Here is a 19,438-nt window from a genome sequence, read left to right on the forward strand (position 1 = left end):
AAAGTTAAATGACTATTCGAGGGTCGTATATAACGCTACTATAACATTCGACACTAAAAGCTTTACAATTAATGAACGTTACACGCTTCTTACAACGTTTCTATTATCCATAATTCTTCGTTAGAACGTCCTTTTTATTTTTCTTTTATTATATCCTATTATATTAGGCCTATACGAAGTAAGTTATGCTCTTAAAAATCGGTAAATTTCAAATCAACTCCTTTTATAAAATTTTTAAAATACACGCTTTTATTGGTCACGTTTTTCGAGATTAACACCACACTACAGTACAGTACATCATTATAGTACACTTACACACACCATGATTAAATTCTACATTTGGCTACGGTACTTTTATAGTGTTTCAGGGTGGGTTTACCCCTTAAAACATTATTAAAATACATTGTAATAGGGTATAGGTATGTCCTCAAAGTTTCGGCCTTCTATCTTAATTAGAATTGTATGAAATTTGAGGACGATACAAAGCAAGTTTAAAAAATAGCATAAATTAAAATTTATTCGTTGAGTAACGTCATAGAAAAAAATTTCAATGTCGAAAGCGTAACAAAAGAAAGGAGTGTTTGAATGTTTCGGATTGCTGGCATTAGCTTATAATTTACAAGAGTCGTAAATTAAGATAGAATGTCTTGTTTTGTCTCAGACAGAATGTCTAAGACACAACACACTTAAGCTGAAACATTTACAAAAATTTAAACCTTTGAATAAGCTCGGCATTCTAATTTTCTATTAATATTTAAATATTTCGTCTGTAATTTCTATTGTTAATGCTTTACATAAAAAGTTGCTGTGCCTGTAAATGATGTGATTCTGATAAGAATCCGGTTAACTCTTCCTCGTTTAAACGCAATTATTGTCGCAAAACTGGCAAATATTCGCATTTAAATTAACAATTATCACTCTTTTAATTCAAAAGAGATTAAATCAATTAATAAATTTTGTAAGTGAGATAAAACTGCGTTTGTTTTTTCCCTTTAAGTTCGTCCACCATTACTCTTACGTAGGCTATATTAAGTTAAATGAGACTAAGGGCTTACAGAATGTTTGTGTTAAATACATTTTTTCATTAAATTTCTGCAACTTAAACTGCATAATTCTCAAATTTATAATCTCTGATAATAATATAATTTTAGAAAATATATTTTGTTACATTCCTTTATTTCTTCCTCCCAATATTTCTGCTTTCATTTAATAATTTTGGGTGACTTAGCTTAATTATTTATAATTTATCTAAAATAAAGCAACTTTTCTAAATTCTGCAATTTCGTTTAGTTTTTATATTTTTTGAGTACTAGTTTAACACGTTTAAAATTTAATATAATGGGCTTATTTCATCTGTTTCTGTCTACACTTTAGAAAAGTGTTGATATTTTGAAATTTTTAAATTTTATTTGAATTCACTAAAACGAATAAATATTACATATTTTTAAACACGTTCTCACGATTTTCATAGAGTAATAAGCGTGATTTATATCAAATTATAAGAATAAAAATAAATTTAAATATACTTAAGAGTATACATATAGGCTATAGTATTATTTCGAATTTGGGGAAAATTTGAAAGTAAATTTGGAATTTTAGTTAGGAAACGTAAAAAAAAATGTGTCTTAAATTCGAATTTAATTAATTATTAAAAAATTTTAAAAAATGTACCATTTAATATACTTTTTTTGCGATGTAAGAATGAATTATAACACATCTTAATATTTTTGAAAATTTTATATTTAAAATTATACATCTGAAATGCATTTTTCGACAGCGCATAGTAGTTAGATGCGTTATATTTAATATATAATTTGAATGAATCGGTCGCTTTTGCGATCGGGAATTGCCGAAGGAAAAGATTTTGATGAAGTTGCATTGATTTAAGTACCTTTCCGTGACATAATGAGTGACGATATAGTTAGGTCTACTGACAGAGATGAAAAGAAACCCAATTTTTCTATATATCTATGACATACACCTCAGACTACTTCCGTAAAGTAATTCATATACATTGAAATAAAAGTTACAAATGTGATTCCACTTAAATTTAGAAAAGATTCTTTGAGATAAAATTAGAATCGATGGACCAGCTCTTCTCGTTTCCAATCGGCGATTTTTCTTAACTGGAACCACTAATTCCAAGACAGGGCGATCTTCTCCCTCCCCAGTCGTAAGTCCATCCTCCCTTTTTAGTCGAGGAATGCCAGAATGATATACAACCCGGAATTTGCAAACCTGTGGACCATCTTATCTAGAGTGTCAGGAAGTAGGAAAGCTAGTCGGCCTGAACTATTTCCGGTACAAGGAAAAGAAAAACGAAGGATGGGCCGTGTACTTTTTTTAGAAACAAAGAGACTCCTCCGCATCTCCAATATCGGTGCCGCCCTAAGGCAGGAAGAAGGAAAATATGGAGTCATATTTCCAATTTCTAGCCAGCACGCTCCATTGATCGCCTAGGCAAGTTCAAAAGGAACTTATCTCCTGGACGCTTCTCTTTATCCTAAATCTTTGACTCCGGTTGACGATTCGAGCGTAAAGCGATTGATCAGAATGAAAGGCAAAGGCGCCTGGTGGGTTTTCTACTCTTCTTTTTTCCTCTTTCCTCGTCCACCATCTCGACTTCTTTCTGTTTTAAAACCCCTGAAAAGTAAAGGGATGGAATGGAATGGAACGAACAATTCCGGTTTTCCGGTCGAGTAAATGAAAAGGGAAAAACCGTTAAGTTGGAAGAATGTCAGCAGAAACTTTTCTAATTTCCTGAAATCCGTCTGGGTGTGGATTCCTGGATGATTCGACTGAACCAATTGTGGAGAGCTTGCACCGTCTTGCCACTTGACTGAACTCGCCTCTATAACTGTCTTGTCCATCTGACCAATCAAAGGCGCTGTTCTTCAATCTTCAATGGCATGTATGTTCGTCGCTTGGACGTCTTACTTACAAACTTCACCATATTTCTTCGTTAGAAGCTTCGAACTCTGTTGATGAATGGTTCCACTTATCCACATTGCGCGGATCCGTAAACTAGAGTCTGTCAAGGAGTAAGAGCCCAATCCACTCACGATTATTAACTTTTTATGTAACTTGGGCCCATAATTTTGAAATTCAACACTCGCTCCAACTAATGCGCTTTAAAATCGGCGATAAGATTCGACTGAACCGTTAGAAACTGATGAAAATCGTTCCTACCCCCGCTTTAAAAAAAAAGCCAATTGTAAAGTGAGGGAGGGTGATAACCACGCCCCGATGGCAGATTGGTGGCTCGGCTTTAAATTCTGTCGAGTGGAATTGCAAAAACCCCTAGAGATGGGGGAAGAAGGCGGCTGGTGCACTTCTAATCGAATCGATGGACGGCTGGGCGCATGCAATTTCTGTTAAAGTTGGTTTCGGCCGAGCTGTGTCGGGGGGTGGAGTCTACCAGGCAGGGGAGGTTTTTTACAGAAATCGATGATCGTCTACCAATCTCCAATCTTAAAGCGGAATGCGTTCTCGAGAGAGGAGGCCGATCGAAGCCACTCGGACCGTTTGGTTTTGCTGTTTTTTAGTTTAGATGGAGAACTGAGGTTATAATAAAAAAAATTCGATTTGTGCCATTTAATCGGGCGAATACAATCGTTCTTATTCAGAGAACGATGCCTTTTTTTTTCCTTTCTTTAGAGAAGCAATAACCTAAAATTCGAATACCTGATACGAAAACTCTTAAATATTTTAAGGTTCTGCGTTATCGAAGACGTCATTTCGAAAAATTTATCATAAATATTTTTACGATTTGACGCGACAACTTTTGTACGGGAGCCTGGACCTTGCCAATGCGATTATTTCCACTTGGAACGGACTTCTGATCACGTGGTCTACTTGACTTCTCAAAGACCATTCCGTTTTATGTCTGTTGATAAGGGAAGCGAATAAGATGGGGGTGGAACGTCATAAGGCCGTGAAACTGTTGCAATGAAACTAACAGCCTTCTGCAGACTCGTGTGGGGTGAAACAGCTGGCAAACCAGCGGAGAAGACAGATTATCTGTTGTCCGGACCCGCACCTTCTTACTTCGATCGATACATATACTAGTGCCAATTTTCCAGGTAGGCATCCATCCGTTGGAAGCTGGAAATTACTTTTGCAAACTGTAACTCATCGTCTGTGCACTGCCCCCGCGGCCAATTGATGCTGCAGATTGCTCTTCGCCTCTTCTCCCTACGGATAATCTCGGTTGGACCCTGCAGATAAGGACGGAGAAGATAGCGAAGAAAGGTTCGAATTTTCTATTTAGTTCAATCTCTCTCCGTTCGGCTCACACCTTAGCTGATTGGCGAGAACTTTCTTGCTCGTTACTGGGCAGAGATCAAGCTGTCACCGAGTATTGGAGAAGAATAGTCCTATTTAGCTATAAATCGTAATATAAATCTTGGAGAGAAACAATTACCCGCTTTGTAGATCTTACAAAGACACGGATTCGCTTTATTATTTCGCTCACTACGCTAAGAAATTAAGGTCGCTTCTATACGGGATATCAGTGAATGAGAAATAAAGATAGGCGACAAGTGTCACAGACAAGCACGTGGGTTTACACGTGCCTCCACTCTCCTAGACCAAGAATAGGGGAGAAGAAAGGAAAAAAAGAGCTCCTCGCTCTTGCCCTGCCGTTTTTTTTCTTCTCCCATCAGACAGGTAGCCACGTGAGGGGACAGGTGAACGAAGTGCAGGTTCACCACTTCTTTTCCCCCCTTCTACAAAGGAAAGTTTTGATTATGTTGCGACATACATACCTAAAGCGGATGGTATTTTAATCTAAAAAAACCTCTTGTAATTTTCTTCAATCATCTTTAATACGTCACGAAAAGGATAGAAATTCTAATCTCGGACAATTTATATAAGAGATCGTGTAATTTATAAAGGTTCGTGACGCTTTTGTGGTCCATCACGCCAGACAGTAACATGCAGGGCGGAACGATTCTATGTATAAATTATGTGACTATCGACCAGGCTTGCGTGTACCGCTTTTAAGTACAAAATCTACTACTTAACAACCGGGTTCGATGCAGGATACGTCTGGTTTGATGTAAGAGATATTTTCGGCCTTTTAATAAATAAAACACTCGAACGAACTCCTATCTATCTGTCATTCTCGTGTCTTTCGACATTCCTGTTCTTTTAGGAGTATGTTAAACACGCTCTTTCTTTATGCGAAATCGTTTTCTACTTTAATGAACAAGCGATTTATTTTCAAATATTTGAAATTCTTAAAGACATAGTATAAAATACCGTAAATCCGAAGAATTAATTTATTTTTTAACAGTTTCCTCGCAATTAAGTTAGAAAATCAGAATAGAATTCAGCATTAAACTGCCATTTTTTCTAAAAATAAATAAATAATTTAAGTTTATGCAAAAATCAGCAGCAGAAATTGATCCGTTCCATTTGCAATGAGTGGAGAAAAGTAGATCGAAGGGCAGCTCCAATAATTGTTATTTACTTCTCCTCGTTAAGGCGCAATAAATAAAGCGATAAAACATCCTATATAGTATATAAATAAGTGGTTTGAGCTAAGCCCGTCTAAAATGGCTTATTCCGTTGATAGAAATGAGAAGCGTACAGACAAACTGATGAAGAATGAATCTCTCAGCTAAGCATAAAAGTCTTTCGGGCTAGAAAGAGAGATATAAACAAATCTGGTTTTCCCCAAGGCGAATATGCGCGGGTGGTGATTGGTGAGTTATGGACAGAAGTGGTTTTTTCCTTCAATAAAGATTTGGGCGATGACGATAAAGCAAAGTTTGTGTGTCACCACTCAGACTGCTGCCAATGTCCAGATTGATTGACTCAAGGATAAGTTTGTTAACCCGAAAGTGGAGTAGTAGAAGCTGGATCTTGTTAGCCCTACTTAGATGGGCTAGATGATGCTTCAGGCCGATACGGGGCCACTTCTTTTCGTGGTTCTGGCAATTGTTTGGAAGCTTGGGACGAAGTCTTTACGGATGTTCGCTTTCAGTTAAAAATGGCTATAATTTAAAGATTAAGTTTAGTTATCGTCCGCGTGGATGGGATTTTCTGGCGACGTTTTATAACGTATCGGCAAACGTATCTATTTTGGTTTCAAAAATGGTGCGGGATCTGCAGAACGATCAATTCTTTATATGACGTGAGCGCTAGAGTATCGAGACCAACTGCTGAAATCCAGATGTATTTTAAATTAAAATACGTGGTCTAAACGAGAAATGCTATAAAAAGTTACTCGTTTCTTTAACAATTCCGTGACAAAACTGTATAAGGAAGATATCGAGTAAAAAGCTTCCAAATGAAATTCTGCAGAAGCTTCATCCCCTAATCCCCGTCGGCCTAGACAAAAGAAGCTTTTTTTTTTGGTGGGAGGCAACAAGGTGAAACACAGAGAGACGCATTTTATTGAGAGGGACATTGACGAGAAAGATGTAAGACGTGATTTGAGGATCGATATCCAGTGCGAGCCGGCTGGCAAATGAAAAACGACTGCTGAGGAAGAGCAGGAGCAAAGCGGAGATTGGTGCGTTTTAAAGCGTCAATCCGGTGACTGCATCTTGCAACCTACAGCATTCCTCCATTATCACGATAAGGTGGAGTTGGAAGGCGTCGATGCTGCTACCGACTCTCATAACTCAAAAGGATGTCATTGACCGGCTCACTGTTTGTTGGAAACGCAGAAGCCATGTTGCGCAGCCACCTTCATCTCTTCACTTCAATCGTATTTAAGTTGTTTTCTAATGTCCGAATCTTGCCCTTTTTTTCTTTTTCTGGAGAAATGGCGTTAATACTCGTCGAGGGACGAGTAAAACGCTTATCTGCAGCAATTAAACTACATTTTCACCAGATAAACACTCGTTGACAAAGTACAACGAGAATACCCGCTTGGGTCGAACTTTCTCACGTTTTCGAGTCTTTTTTAGAGCTCGTAACCACGAAAATATGTCCGACAGCGATCCTTACAGCGGCTTGGTATACACGCGCGCTTAACTACCGTGATTCTGAACGAGTTTGTGTTCGTGCTGGGCTCAGAAAATGATGGATCACCTCTCTTCTACCTGGTCGTGTTTACTCATCTGGAGTGGTCAATGAATGAGGGGAATATCACGCGGAGGGGCATTTTGAACAATGTCTAACTCCATTTCTAAAATTGGCCTTTCGGGAAGGCGCTGACAAAGGTTGTTTGTGTCTAGAACTCTAAACCGTCTTTGTCGGTAAAAAAATCTCCCAAGTTTTATTAAAATTCTTAATCTCCTAACTTCTTTCATATATTGTAGTTGATATTTTCTACAAGAATTCATTGAGAAAGCGCATTTTTCTAGGGTTTAAACTAGATCTGTAGAATTTTCATCGGAATTTAGAAATTTCGTAAGATTTACATTGTAATTCGGATGAAAAATAAGTAAATAATTCTTAAGATCGTCGCAAAAGTATATAAGAAAAATAACCAGTTCAATGACGTCATTTTCTCTTTGTGAACAACGTTTAGATAAGAATTACTAGGGAGATCGCTACCCAAGAGACAGTCGATCTCTTTGTATGCTACATTTCTCACGCGCCATTCCCCTAAAGGGGGCCACGAGAATTAATAGGAATTCCGTTTTACGAATGGAGGTGGTGGAAGAGAGAGAATTCAGTTTAAAGGCTGAACTGGGTCCCGTCGTGTCGTCATGGAAACGGTTTAGGTGGAGCCAATAGTCCCGCCTCTCGGCATCACTCCGTCCTGCGCGTACAATCGATCGGGTAGACATTTGGAGTGGAGATTACTTGTCGTAAAGATTGGAAGCCGTTAGCCCGCTCGGTGTTACTTTAAAGGGAGCCCTGATTTAAGACGATCCCCGGGTCATAAAACAAAACGTGCAGAGAAAGAAGGTTTAAATTCCCCTCGTAAAAGCGCCGCGGGTAGATTCGTATCCCAAAAACTATACACGACGAGCCACGACCCGGAAATATTCCCGTCTCTCGCTTTTTTTCCCTTCCCAACAAAGCTTAATAAACCCGAAGTGGCCAGGGGGAAGAAATGGCAAGGTTGTACTTCCTGCGCCTCGGACAAGGTATTAAAAAACGGTGATAGATATAGAGTGGAGGCTGTCCGGTGGAAGAGACACTAGGCAGTCCCCGCTGTCATATCCAAGTAGCGCGATGATAAACACACGTTATTGATGTACCTGTCGGATGATCTACGCCTCCACTCGAACTGCTGATAATTTCCAAGATTGCTTGGACCCCCTTGGAAAGAAGGAACACGACAGAAAACTAAACAAAAAAAAAAAAACTTCCATAACTGGATTTTGCTGCAAAAATCTCTTTAGTCTCCCCTTCATCCATTTTCAGAGAAAAGTTTTTATCGCTAACTTTTCTTTCTCCTCCTCTTCCTTTTTGAATCTACAGTCTGTATAATGGACGTTAGTTAGCTTTACACATTCAGCTTCTTTGTATATTTATGCTCATTTTTATGTCGTAGGAATGCAAAACGAGTTTTTTCCCTCCTTCTGCAAATAATACAGGAATCTTCGGCTGATTTAAAGTATAATCTACAAAATTATCTGTTTCGATTTCCTGGAAGAAGATTAAATACATGTTGACTTTAACAAAAAAAATAGCATATTTTTCTGTTTAGGTTTTGAGTGTGAATGCTGTTTATTGTAAAGGGCCAAAGAGAAACAGCAACGGGGCATCATTCATTGTCAGAGGAGTCAGATGGCCGTTGCCCACCTGAGGTCGAGCGTTTGGAAACTAAACCATTGTGGCTGACGATTCGGCTCTTCCATCATCATCATCCTCTCGCCCGTGACATCCGAATGAAAATTTACTCGGCCACCCCGGCGACATCCGATACTCGACTTCATTCCTTCGATTTCCCACCCGTATCCGGTAATTGGCGCGTGCGAGAAACACTTCCTTGTAAATTCTTATTAGGGTCGAGCGGATCACGGCCGGTTGGACGCTCCCTGGCGGCGCCCGCTTGAGTGCAGTGCCGTGTCCTTCATCTCCCCGCCTAGTTACAGCACCATCGGATTTTCTCCGCTTTGATCCTTTGCCTTTCTCGGATTTTTCACGTTGGTGATTGAAGAACGTTGTGACCGGCCGCCCATCTCCTTCCTCCTACGTGCCCAGATCAAAAATAAGCTTGGTCACTCATCGATCGGCGGACAACAGGGAAGAGACTTTTGTCGTAGGGTAGATGTCGTCGACCGTCCACCTGAGAGCGTCCCCCCTAAATGATAACGAGTTTCGACTTCTTCCTGGGTCAAAGGATAGATCTCGCGAAATAAATAACTTATTTCTCGTTGGAAGAAAAAGGTGGACGCCTAATGGGGAAGATCTGGATGAAACAAAAGACGTTTGTCTGAGGAAAAGCGAAGAAGGCCAACCGACACCTCGTTAACTTGTTAGACAATTGGCCGAGGGCAGCAACAAAGAGACCGAGAGTAGAATTTCTACTTCGGCCTGAGGCCTTTTTTTTAACGATCCCTACTTATTAAAGTGTGTATTGACGATGTCTATCCTCTCAATTAGTTCGGAAAACCATTCTACTACTTCCTCATTGAAATCTGCAATTAAGTAGCTGTACTCCACTCTTTTATTTTTCTACTTATCGATCGCTCGGAAACTCAAATTTCTTTACATTTTCTTCATCTTCCGAAATACTTTGTGAGAAAACCGATAAGCTTAATGATTAAAAAGAACTCTATCTTGTTAAGACAGACAGCAAATTTCATTTCCCAAAGAGATGACGAAAATATATAGTTTTACACGGACAATATAATTCGATCTGGATGGATTCAATTTCATTATAGATCAGTAGAAAATCGCATTATACGAAGGAAAATAGACAAAATATACAGTTCATCCGACAGACAACACGAAAGAAGTTTCTTTTTAGATTAAGACAATTCGAAATTAAAAATTTTCGTACTAACAGTTAGGAAAAAAAATGAAGATTAGAAGAGATTATTGAATAGAGGAGCGAGCCAAAGATTTGAAACGTTTCCTAAGTTAAAAAATAAATAACAATACACGTGCCCTTTTACCTAGTTCGGGGTATTATCTTCCTTTGATTGGTTTGTAGAAGGGAACTTAACATCGTGCGTCTTTTGTATGGTACTCGTTCCCTTTTAAGCTCCTTATTCGGCTCCTATCTGGCCCTACTTGTGGTCTCTTTCTTTCAGATAAACAGATTTTCCAGTCTGAATATTATTTTCTCACTAGTCGGATCGGTCAATAATTTTTTCTTTTGAAGTTACCGCAGAAGTTAATATTATTATTTTTTATCACATTGAAACAAAGTTTAGAGAAGCCTAAATTCTAATTTATAATAATCTTCAACCTCGTTTGTTTCTCTCAGAATAGAAAAAATATAGTTTGTTAAGTGGATTGCGCTTGTCACTTCCAGCTGCCGTAAGAATATATTCGTGCAGGAGAACTAAGCTTCAACTATACAAAACAGGACCTATATTTTACTGACTAGCTAAGCCCTATAGAAGGAGGCATACAAATCAGATCTACCAGATCGAAATAATAGCTAAACACTACCCAGGGAAAAGGAATTTATGAGTGACAAGTAGGCTCACTCAGTGTCCATCATAATTACGTAAGGAAAATACTCGCTTCGTTGATTTGCCCACACATCTAACACCCGCTGATTGATTGCCTCACCGCCTTTTCTTCTAGTAGTGAGATTTCCCTACCGCTCGAAAGACAGTGCAGTTATCGGGATGCGGATGAACAAACAGCAGTCCCTATTGATGCGTGGGACAGATATACGTGCGGAAACTTTGGAGGAATAATGAAGCGTATTCAGTTTTCTCTTTCGTGTATTTTTTTTTAACATTGCAGACCTCCTCTGCGGATTTTGTGATGCGGGAAAAACTAATTGCTGAAAAGCGATCCGGGAAAGATGCAAATGGACGAAACCCGATACCCAGCGATTCAAATTCAAACAGCCAAATCCAGATGGCGACGGGGACAATAGGATGTCCCGATCTCCATGGCAACTTGCAGGAACACAAGTCGTTAATACGAGGGTCAGTCCATTATTAAATAGGGTGAGCAGAAGATAGATAACCGAACCTTCTATATGGCGGGTCAGACCTATTAAGACCCAGTGGCCATCGACCCCTAGGTACCAATAAACGAATGCGCCGGAGAGTTCCGATGGTAATATCTTCTCTGGAGTGCAATCCAGGTAGGGATGCTCGCGTTTTTAAATTCCAGCCGGCGGGTGGTTCTCCTGGACCAAAGTCGATTTTGTTCATCTACTAGGGCCGAACGGCTCTCCCCGCGGTAACGAGATCAGAACGAGAAGTGCCGGTAAATGAACTTCTGGCTGCCGTCACCCCGAACAGAGGGCACGACTCGATGTGTAAGCTCATTTTCCCGTAGCGTATAAGATAAACCATAACTATAGGAACACCTGGGGTTGGGGGAGGCAGCTGTAAGGCCGGAGGGCGAGTGGGCGAATTTCTAAACTCGACCATTAATTCGGTCCACTTTGAACGGAAACAAACCGCCCGACCGAGGAGGAGGCGGCCATTGAAGGGCAGATGCAGCGGCCCACCCCCACCGGAGATTAACGTTGGACAAGAAAAGGAAGCCATAAGAAGGCAGCCAACCAATTTTTGACCGAACAGCTGCTCAAAAACGAAAAAAAGGTGTTCGCGGTCGGTACGAGAAGAATCGAAGCGGCTAATTTTCGAAATATAAATCGGTGCAATTCGACTCGTACGGCCACCGGGTTGGAAGTCCACTTAAATCAGAAAAAGTGGCTAGAAGAAGCAATAAAATAAAGAAAGGAGCACGTGACGTTCCCACACACGTGGTCAGATCCACGTGACGTGTAAGTGGTCAGAGGGCAGAGTTATTACCTTACAACTGATGTATGTGATCAAGATCCGGTTGTACGGTAGCCGGCTGTAAATGTGAGGCAATCAACCGGCTCAGCAACATCACTGAGCGGGTCATTTCGCTAACACTTCTCCATAGAGTCTGGCCAGAAGGTTATCGCGTTCAACAGCTTCCATTCAAAGTGAATATAGTCGTTAAGAGGCTATCCGCCGGTAGTGGCGGCTAAAATTAAATTGATAGTAAAATTTGGGGCGTGCGCTAGGGAAGGTCGCTTGCCAGTCTGAACGTGCAATGGGATAATACCCGCCCCCTTCCCTTTCCAATTGGATGGGGGTCGTTTTAAACTGAAGGGGGAGGCAGGATGTCGTGAAAGCTAGCAATTTGGAGTCGTTCCACCGACGTCACTCATTTCATTCGGCCACGGTCGATGACATCGATTGGAGGCCATTTCGCCATTGGTTGCCGTCTCTGCGCCCATTCGACTGTTTAAAGCGGTAATTTATGACCGCCGCAAAAAGGAATGGAATCGATCGCAAGCTAGCATGCAAATTCTCATTCTTCTTGCAACAGAGAAAAGATGCCAAGGTGTAAATGTAATCTCGTGGTCTTCTCGCCATTCGACAGTCTGTACGATAAAGTAATGGAAGATTTGCATAACGAGACAAGGGATGGGTCATTTTGCACGCGGGGGCTTTTCGTGGGATTTACAAGACTTGCAGTAACAAATAGAGATGACGCCAACACGTAACAAATGAGCGTTTCTATCCCGAGCGGGATAATGGCCGAGATGTAGGGATGCAGTTTTCATAAATTTATTAAGAGAAAAGCTTAGTTCCGGCTACCGTGGGCCATCATTTTACACTGTTGCCAGTACATTAAGTGTACCTGCTATTGGCTCTAAACGATTTCCATCCCTGTCTATATCGTCGTAATCTAGTTTGTAGTTTCCCCTTTTCTTTTTACACTGCCTAATGGAACTACGGCATAAAAATTGTTCGGCCATCACGTGAACAGAAGTGGAAGTAATCTTCCAGAAAATCGTACTGTTTCCGCCCCTCTTTTCGCTAACCATTCCATATACACGGTTGGAGGAGTTAGTTGAATGAAAACAGAAAGCGATGCTTTCCCCGTCCATCCAAGAACTTTTGTTTCAATCCAGCTGCGATTTGTACACTTCTTTCTCACAACAACCCGATGATTTGCGCTTCTTTTTCTTTCTTCCTCCTTTTCTTTTAACTCAGAAACTTTGAGGAATTTACTTCATCGATCACCAAACGCCTAATGCAACTCTGAAATGAAGAGAATCAATTACGTCTCGCTCATCCCCTCCTCAATTCTACTTTGAATTTTTAAAATTTTCTTGAAGAATAAATTTAACCGTGTTTTTCACTTGTGATGGCGAGGAACGAAATTGGTTTCAATTTCACTTATACACAAACTCACGATTTAGCTTTAAATGCATATAAACTTCTACATAGCTAAAGTCTAACATAACTCACGAACAAACAACGTGTAATATCTAGGAAAATATTACATTTCTGCGAACTTGGATGGATTTTGCCATCTTCGAAAGAAGAGGGCGGAGACAAGAGGTGGCAATTCACACTTGTACCTGTGCCAGACTAAGAAAGACAGTTCGATTTCTCCCTGGCAAGTGATCCCCACCTGCTGCGCTGAGTCTTTGCCAAATTTTCCACGCTCGTAGCCTTTCCTGGCCAACGTGATGGAATCTGAATAAACTTGACTACAAGAATTTCCTTCCTGGCGCCGAAATACGAGCCTGTTTAAATCATTTTCTAATTAAATGCGTGCATTCCACGTGCGATAAGAGAATGCCGAGATGTCAAAAGATAGTAAAGATGGAAAACACGAAATGGCCATTCGGATATTTATTTTTTTAGGTAGATCAGAAGAAAGAAGGAGACAAACATTATAAATTAAAGTGGAAGCGAACAATTTTCCACTGGCTGCATCCGAGGAAGTTTCAACGTACGAAATGTCGTCTAATTTTCGTCGTCCGCGCTGTTTGCCGTGTTTATTATCGGTCCATCATCGGCAACCGTTCCCCTTAATGTCCGGGGTAGATTTCACGGCCCGTCGTTTCTTCTCCCCTTCAGACGCTCTTCTTCACCTTAAACTTACTTTTCCGCTTCAACTCTTGACAGGGCGTTTTTCTTCTCGTGCGCTTCACTTACTCTTTCTCTCGATGGCTGGCTGACCAACACTACTCTGCACTTTCCCAGCCGAGACTTCTGAACCCTGAAATAACTGGACTCGTGGGAGTTGCTGCTACGGTTGTTACTGTTGAAGAATAGCTGCACGACCCAGCTCAGATTAAGGCCGGCTGGCTGCACAAACTTCTGCCTTCTTCCCACTTCTTCCAACTTGGAGGTTGGGTGTCTGTTTGTGCGGCCCTTTATTCCCCGATCTGCCACCGAAGCCCGAATGTGTGTATTTTTGGAAAGCTATAAATACGGCTAATGGTACATTTTGAGAAATAACAGGCCCGCTCTATACATAGTCTGCGCTATTTTCGTCTCTTCCCATTTTTCCCTCTTTTCTGTTGAAAAATTGTCCGCGGCAACTGATTCCGATTCTTTCTTTTCAGTCCGTAATCAAAATGTCTGGCTTTAGAAGTCTGGGAGATGACGAGGAAGTGGAGTTCGAATGCAAAGTTTCGGATAAAGGTCTGGAAGCTACCATTGTCACGGGTCCCAATGGACAGGATTGCAAGGGTTCACATCGACGCCCCATGTCCAAGAAAAGATTTAGAAAAATCAGGTAAGCAACAAAATTTTAATTGATACCTAAAAATCATTCAGATAGCACCAAGGTTTAACCGCTGTCCGTTCATTAATAAAGCAGTCGAAAGTAGAAAGTCAGCCATCGATCTCTCCTTCTCCGGATGGTAGCTGCCCAGTCTCCACCTCCACCTCCTCCTCCTTTGTGTGTATCTTACGGCTCTGTTCCTCTAAATGCTGCACTTGGCGCCTTCCAGTACCGTGTGTATACAAGTGATGTAATACTTATAATAGGACGTAAGAAAGGAATAATCCTTCCAGTCTGAGTTTTACCTCGGACATTGATCTGCTGACAAAGCTTTTTCTCATTATGAGATGAACCTTTTGTTGCAGATCGCATTCGGTTCTGGTAGACCTCTTATTGAAGGAACGAGAAAATTTCAGCATCTGAACGGCCATCGAAATTTGACTATTCGGTGTCGAGGGAGGTCTAATCTAAAACGGCAGCACGTGAGCGGTGCAATCGAACTGAATTGCAGCTTGATAGATTCATACCCTTCAAACTAACTAATGGTATCCACGTCGACGGCATGCAACTGTCGAATAATTGGAGAGGTTCGAGACCGGGCAAGTGATTGCACGGGATATAAATGATGGTGCAATTCTTTACAGAAAGGTATCCCGCGCGGAGCAATATATTTTAGCTGTCACGACAAACCCTTTTTCATTTTTCCCCCTTCGGAATTCCTCTACTTACTCGACACCGGAAGAAGGAGCACGATCAGTAAGAATTTTTTGCTTATAAGAAGATACGTGACCTGTCACGTGATGTGCTTCTTAATAGCTTATTGACGTCAATTAGTGGAGTATAGAGTTTACGTTGGGGAAAGGGTAATAATAGCAGTGGCAAAATTGAGAAGGGGAAAGAAAAATAATAGCAAAGTTTGCTTTATGAGACACGGACACACGTTGCTGGGATGGCTGTACCGGCGTCAGAAAACATTGTTTTCTCCCCGTGTCAAGCTTCTTGCTGGAAATGTGTATTTATGTTCAACCAAACTGCGGATATAACTTTTTGTTAGTAGTAGTGTAATTTATCCCTGCAACCGCCATTCCGGGTAAAGAGAGAAAGTAACTGCTCGGTCGTGCACCGTATAATAATTTTTACACGGGGCTTGCGGATCTGACTTAAAACTTCTCATTCCCGGAAGTGATTTGATCCTGAAAGAAAAACAGAAACATATGGTGTTTACCGTATTCTAGCAATTTGGCTATTTATCGTTCTTTAGGTGCAGTCCGGCGCGGACATCTGCCCAACTGACCCCGAGCCGGGCCGGGCCGGCCAGGCCATATTTCCTAGAAGAGCAGATGTTAATTTAGATTTTGTTTGTGCGCCAGATTGGTTTAGACTTGTTTAAAGCAGGCCGAGCGCAAACCATCGGGTGGCACTCGATCCGTGCTGTGTTTGACATCAGAATCACTTTTTGACAAACTATTGCGCTATTGTGACCAAGGTATGTTTTTTGTGGGTTTTTTCTCCGACAGCCAGTGACCTGGGGTGCCAGATGGTTGTGACTGGTCAGTTGGACAACACCGCGGGGGCAAATATGACTACCGCCATTATCCTTACCTAAACCAATTACGGAGAGATTAAAGCTTTCTGACTAAATATAAAAACACCCTACATTTGGAGGAAATCTCTAGTTTCGGTTGTTAAAAATTTTTGAGATGAAGCCACAGCTCATCATTAAAGAATTTTTCCAACGCTATATATTGTGATGGAGCAATTCTGTAGAACCATTATCTCGCGGGTGGATTTTGATCGGATAGATCTCCAGTGAGACTGTTAGGTCCAAAGTATCTAGCAACAATTTACGAGATTTCGGTGTTGGTATTGTCTGATCAGCTGGATGTGGATTATAACCACTATCAACATTATTAAAAATTGGGGGACTTAGGGAAGCGCGATACGATTGTTGATGAAACTTAAGATACTCTCTTTTTACAGGTGCTACAACTGCGGAGAATTTGCCAATCACATAGCAGCCAAATGCACCTTGGGTCCACAGCCCAAGCGTTGCCATCATTGTAAATCTGTCGATCATCTTATAGCGGAATGTCCTCTTTTAGAAGAAAAAAAGAAGACGAAAAACGGAGACAGCAGCACCAACAACAATAAAGACGGCTCTAATAACCACAGGACTGCTACGGAAGCGCACGACGTGCCAGGCAGCAGTGGAACGAGCACGGAGAAAAGGAAGGTTTAGCCCGAGGCATCAGTACTGCGCATCCGAACTTACTATCAATTTTTCCAGGGTCTTCTGGGTGGAAACGAACACGGTACCATCCAAATCCCACTGGTCCTTCTTTGTCCTCTTTAGGAACATTTCGAACGGGACCGTGGTCACGTGATAGTTGCGTACACTCAAAGTGACTGTCGAACAATTTTAACATTGCGCACCTCATTAAGAAGTCATCGTCTGTGAATTTGATGTTTTTAAGTGTTTTGCTAAAGAAAATAGCCTTCGGCACGACGGACGAGAAGAACTTGAACTTTATTGATAATAACTAGCATGTTTATCAAACGGCATCTAGTCCGGTGATGTGTCCATATACCACTTAAAATAAGGGTAGAGGAGAGCTGCACCGGCAGCCAAATCGGGTCATTGTGAACAGATTGCTTAATTAATTCCCATTTTCGTAGCCCCCCAAAAGGAGCAGCGCATCTTCAGAAAACTGCCAAACGTTGCTCAATGATTTTATTTATTTAGGTTTCAAATTTTTGGTTGAGTTAGTCGAGATAGTCTCATCCAAAATTTCAAAGGGTATTCTCCCTACCCTTCGGTTTAGTATTTTATTGCGGAGCGTGTTTTGCCGGAAAGCACGGTTAATTCCGTGGTTGGTTGAAGTTCCTATATAAATAGATGAGGTCGGAAGTCAACATAATCAGATCAGTACATATCATTTCTGTGTATGGAGTGAGTAGCAGATTAGGTACAACGGGTCACCATGGCAACTGAGTGATTGAGACAGGCAGAATTGTGGCAATCACTATTCACCTTGAATATCGTCCTTCGGAAAGAAGTGATATCCCTCTCAGCTGAAAGCTGTCCTAGTCGTAAGTATTTCCTCGTGTACTTACTCCCCCTAACCTCTCTTCCATATGTAAGCAGATACTATATTGGTCTTCCTCGTTACTGAGATGTGTGTGATAGAACATTCTTAACAGTACTTAATATGTAGTCCTGTTCCTAAATGCTTTCTACTGCTAGACGGCAGTCCTCGATGGTTTCACGATTTCCGATTCTGTTACGCAATAATTTAATAACCGATTTGAATTTCTACTTCATCTGATCGGTCTGTCGACGATCATTGCTCACAAACAGGAGAAATGGTTTGAACCCACCAGTGCCTCTATGTTCTGCCCAATTCTTTTGGCTTTTCATCTTTTATTTTAAAAACTTGTGTTTGGTAACAGAGTTTAGATGAGAACACCCGTTCTTATCGGTTAAGGGACAACCCTCCATACGCCCTAAATCTTTATAAAATTTTAAATCTGTCCCGAGAGAATCAAAATCTCACTGGATAAGAAGAGAGTTATCTTCTGAACTTAACCGAGCACAGATCTTTGCCATAAATAAACTTGCTGATAATTTAATGTGACCCTGTTAGTTCCGATATACAGAATCCAGACGTGAGACCACAGCAGTTGAAACTGTTACGTACCTAACTGCAGTTTTGTACAGAAATTCATTGTTCATTTCCTGTTTGTATCATGAAGGAGAAAAATAAAAATTCGTATTTCAAAGGAGTGCATGCCTTTTTTTATCGTTACTTCAGAATAACGTGATCTAGAAAATCGATATTTTGGTGAAATCATACAGCAATCTGCCCACCTCCACTTCAAGCAGCATTCATATCATTGGTAGTTGGATAGATCACTAGTTCGCGACGTCTATAATCAATAAGACCCTACGTACTGTACTGTACTTCACTAGCAAAGCTGTGCTCTTGGTCCTTATGCTTGTCACTGGGCTCGCGCAATATCCTCCCACGCTCAGTACCAATTCACCGGAAGCTGGTTCGTGTTCTATAGTTTGACGTTTTTTACTCGGATAAATGGTCGATAGAAGACTTGAACCATGCCAAACACGAATAATTGGCGTGACGTCTTGGGGCAGGTTATGGTTGTTAAAGTATAATTAATATAGACAAGCGCATCCGCCATCTTTGTGTAACTTCACAAGGTCGAAGAATACAATTGTTCTTTTGGATTGCATAATTTTAGAAGGATTTTAAGCGTAAAATACCATGAAAAGAACCTATCCTGTTCTCGAAAGAACTTCAAAACAGGCCTATTCAGAATTATTCCAATAACAAGAACCTATAAATATTCTGATAAGGTAAGCTATTATATTGTGGACGTTAACGTGTTATATGATTTGTTTTCTAGTTACATCGCATCGCTTTTAATTACAACGCTCATTTCTCATTTTCATTTAATTGTTCTCAATTGTATATATGACATTTTCTCTTGCTACACGACAATTAGATCGTGATAAAGCCACATTTCTCGTAACTTTATCGAGTATTCGTTTAATATGAAAAAATAAAGCATTTCTAAAGATTTAATGTAAAAAATTTACTAAGATTAAACTGTGAGCAATAATTATTTATTTTTCAGGATTAGGTTACATAATTGTAATTTTATTTTATGCTCATTATGCTATACAGCTGCATTTTTATTTTCTGGTTGATTTTAATCACTAATTCATCAATACGACATTAAAAGTTACTAAATTTTAAATTCGAAATACGTTAAAATTTAGCCAATAGATTTACATACGAGTAAA

General features: G+C 40.5%; 1 protein-coding gene across 2 annotated transcripts in view; it reads left to right on the top strand.

Moving 5' to 3' along the window:
- LOC111625037 (protein lin-28 homolog) overlaps nt 1-19,236 on the top strand; it is a 35,886-nt gene extending 16,650 nt beyond the window's left edge. For both annotated transcript variants that reach the window (XM_023368047.1, XM_023368049.1), the window contains exons 3-4: nt 14,453-14,625; nt 16,594-19,236. In XM_023368047.1, coding sequence (XP_023223815.1) covers nt 14,453-14,625; nt 16,594-16,852 — 432 coding nt within the window. In that variant the 3' untranslated portion in view covers nt 16,853-19,236. The remainder of the gene's footprint in view (nt 1-14,452; nt 14,626-16,593) is intronic.
- Nucleotides 19,237-19,438: the final 202 nt, after the last annotated feature.

Source organism: Centruroides sculpturatus, unplaced genomic scaffold (assembly GCF_000671375.1).
Source record: "Centruroides sculpturatus isolate CEXI.00-Female unplaced genomic scaffold, Cexi_2.0 scaffold40, whole genome shotgun sequence".
Classification (NCBI taxonomy): domain Eukaryota; kingdom Metazoa; phylum Arthropoda; class Arachnida; order Scorpiones; family Buthidae; genus Centruroides; species Centruroides sculpturatus.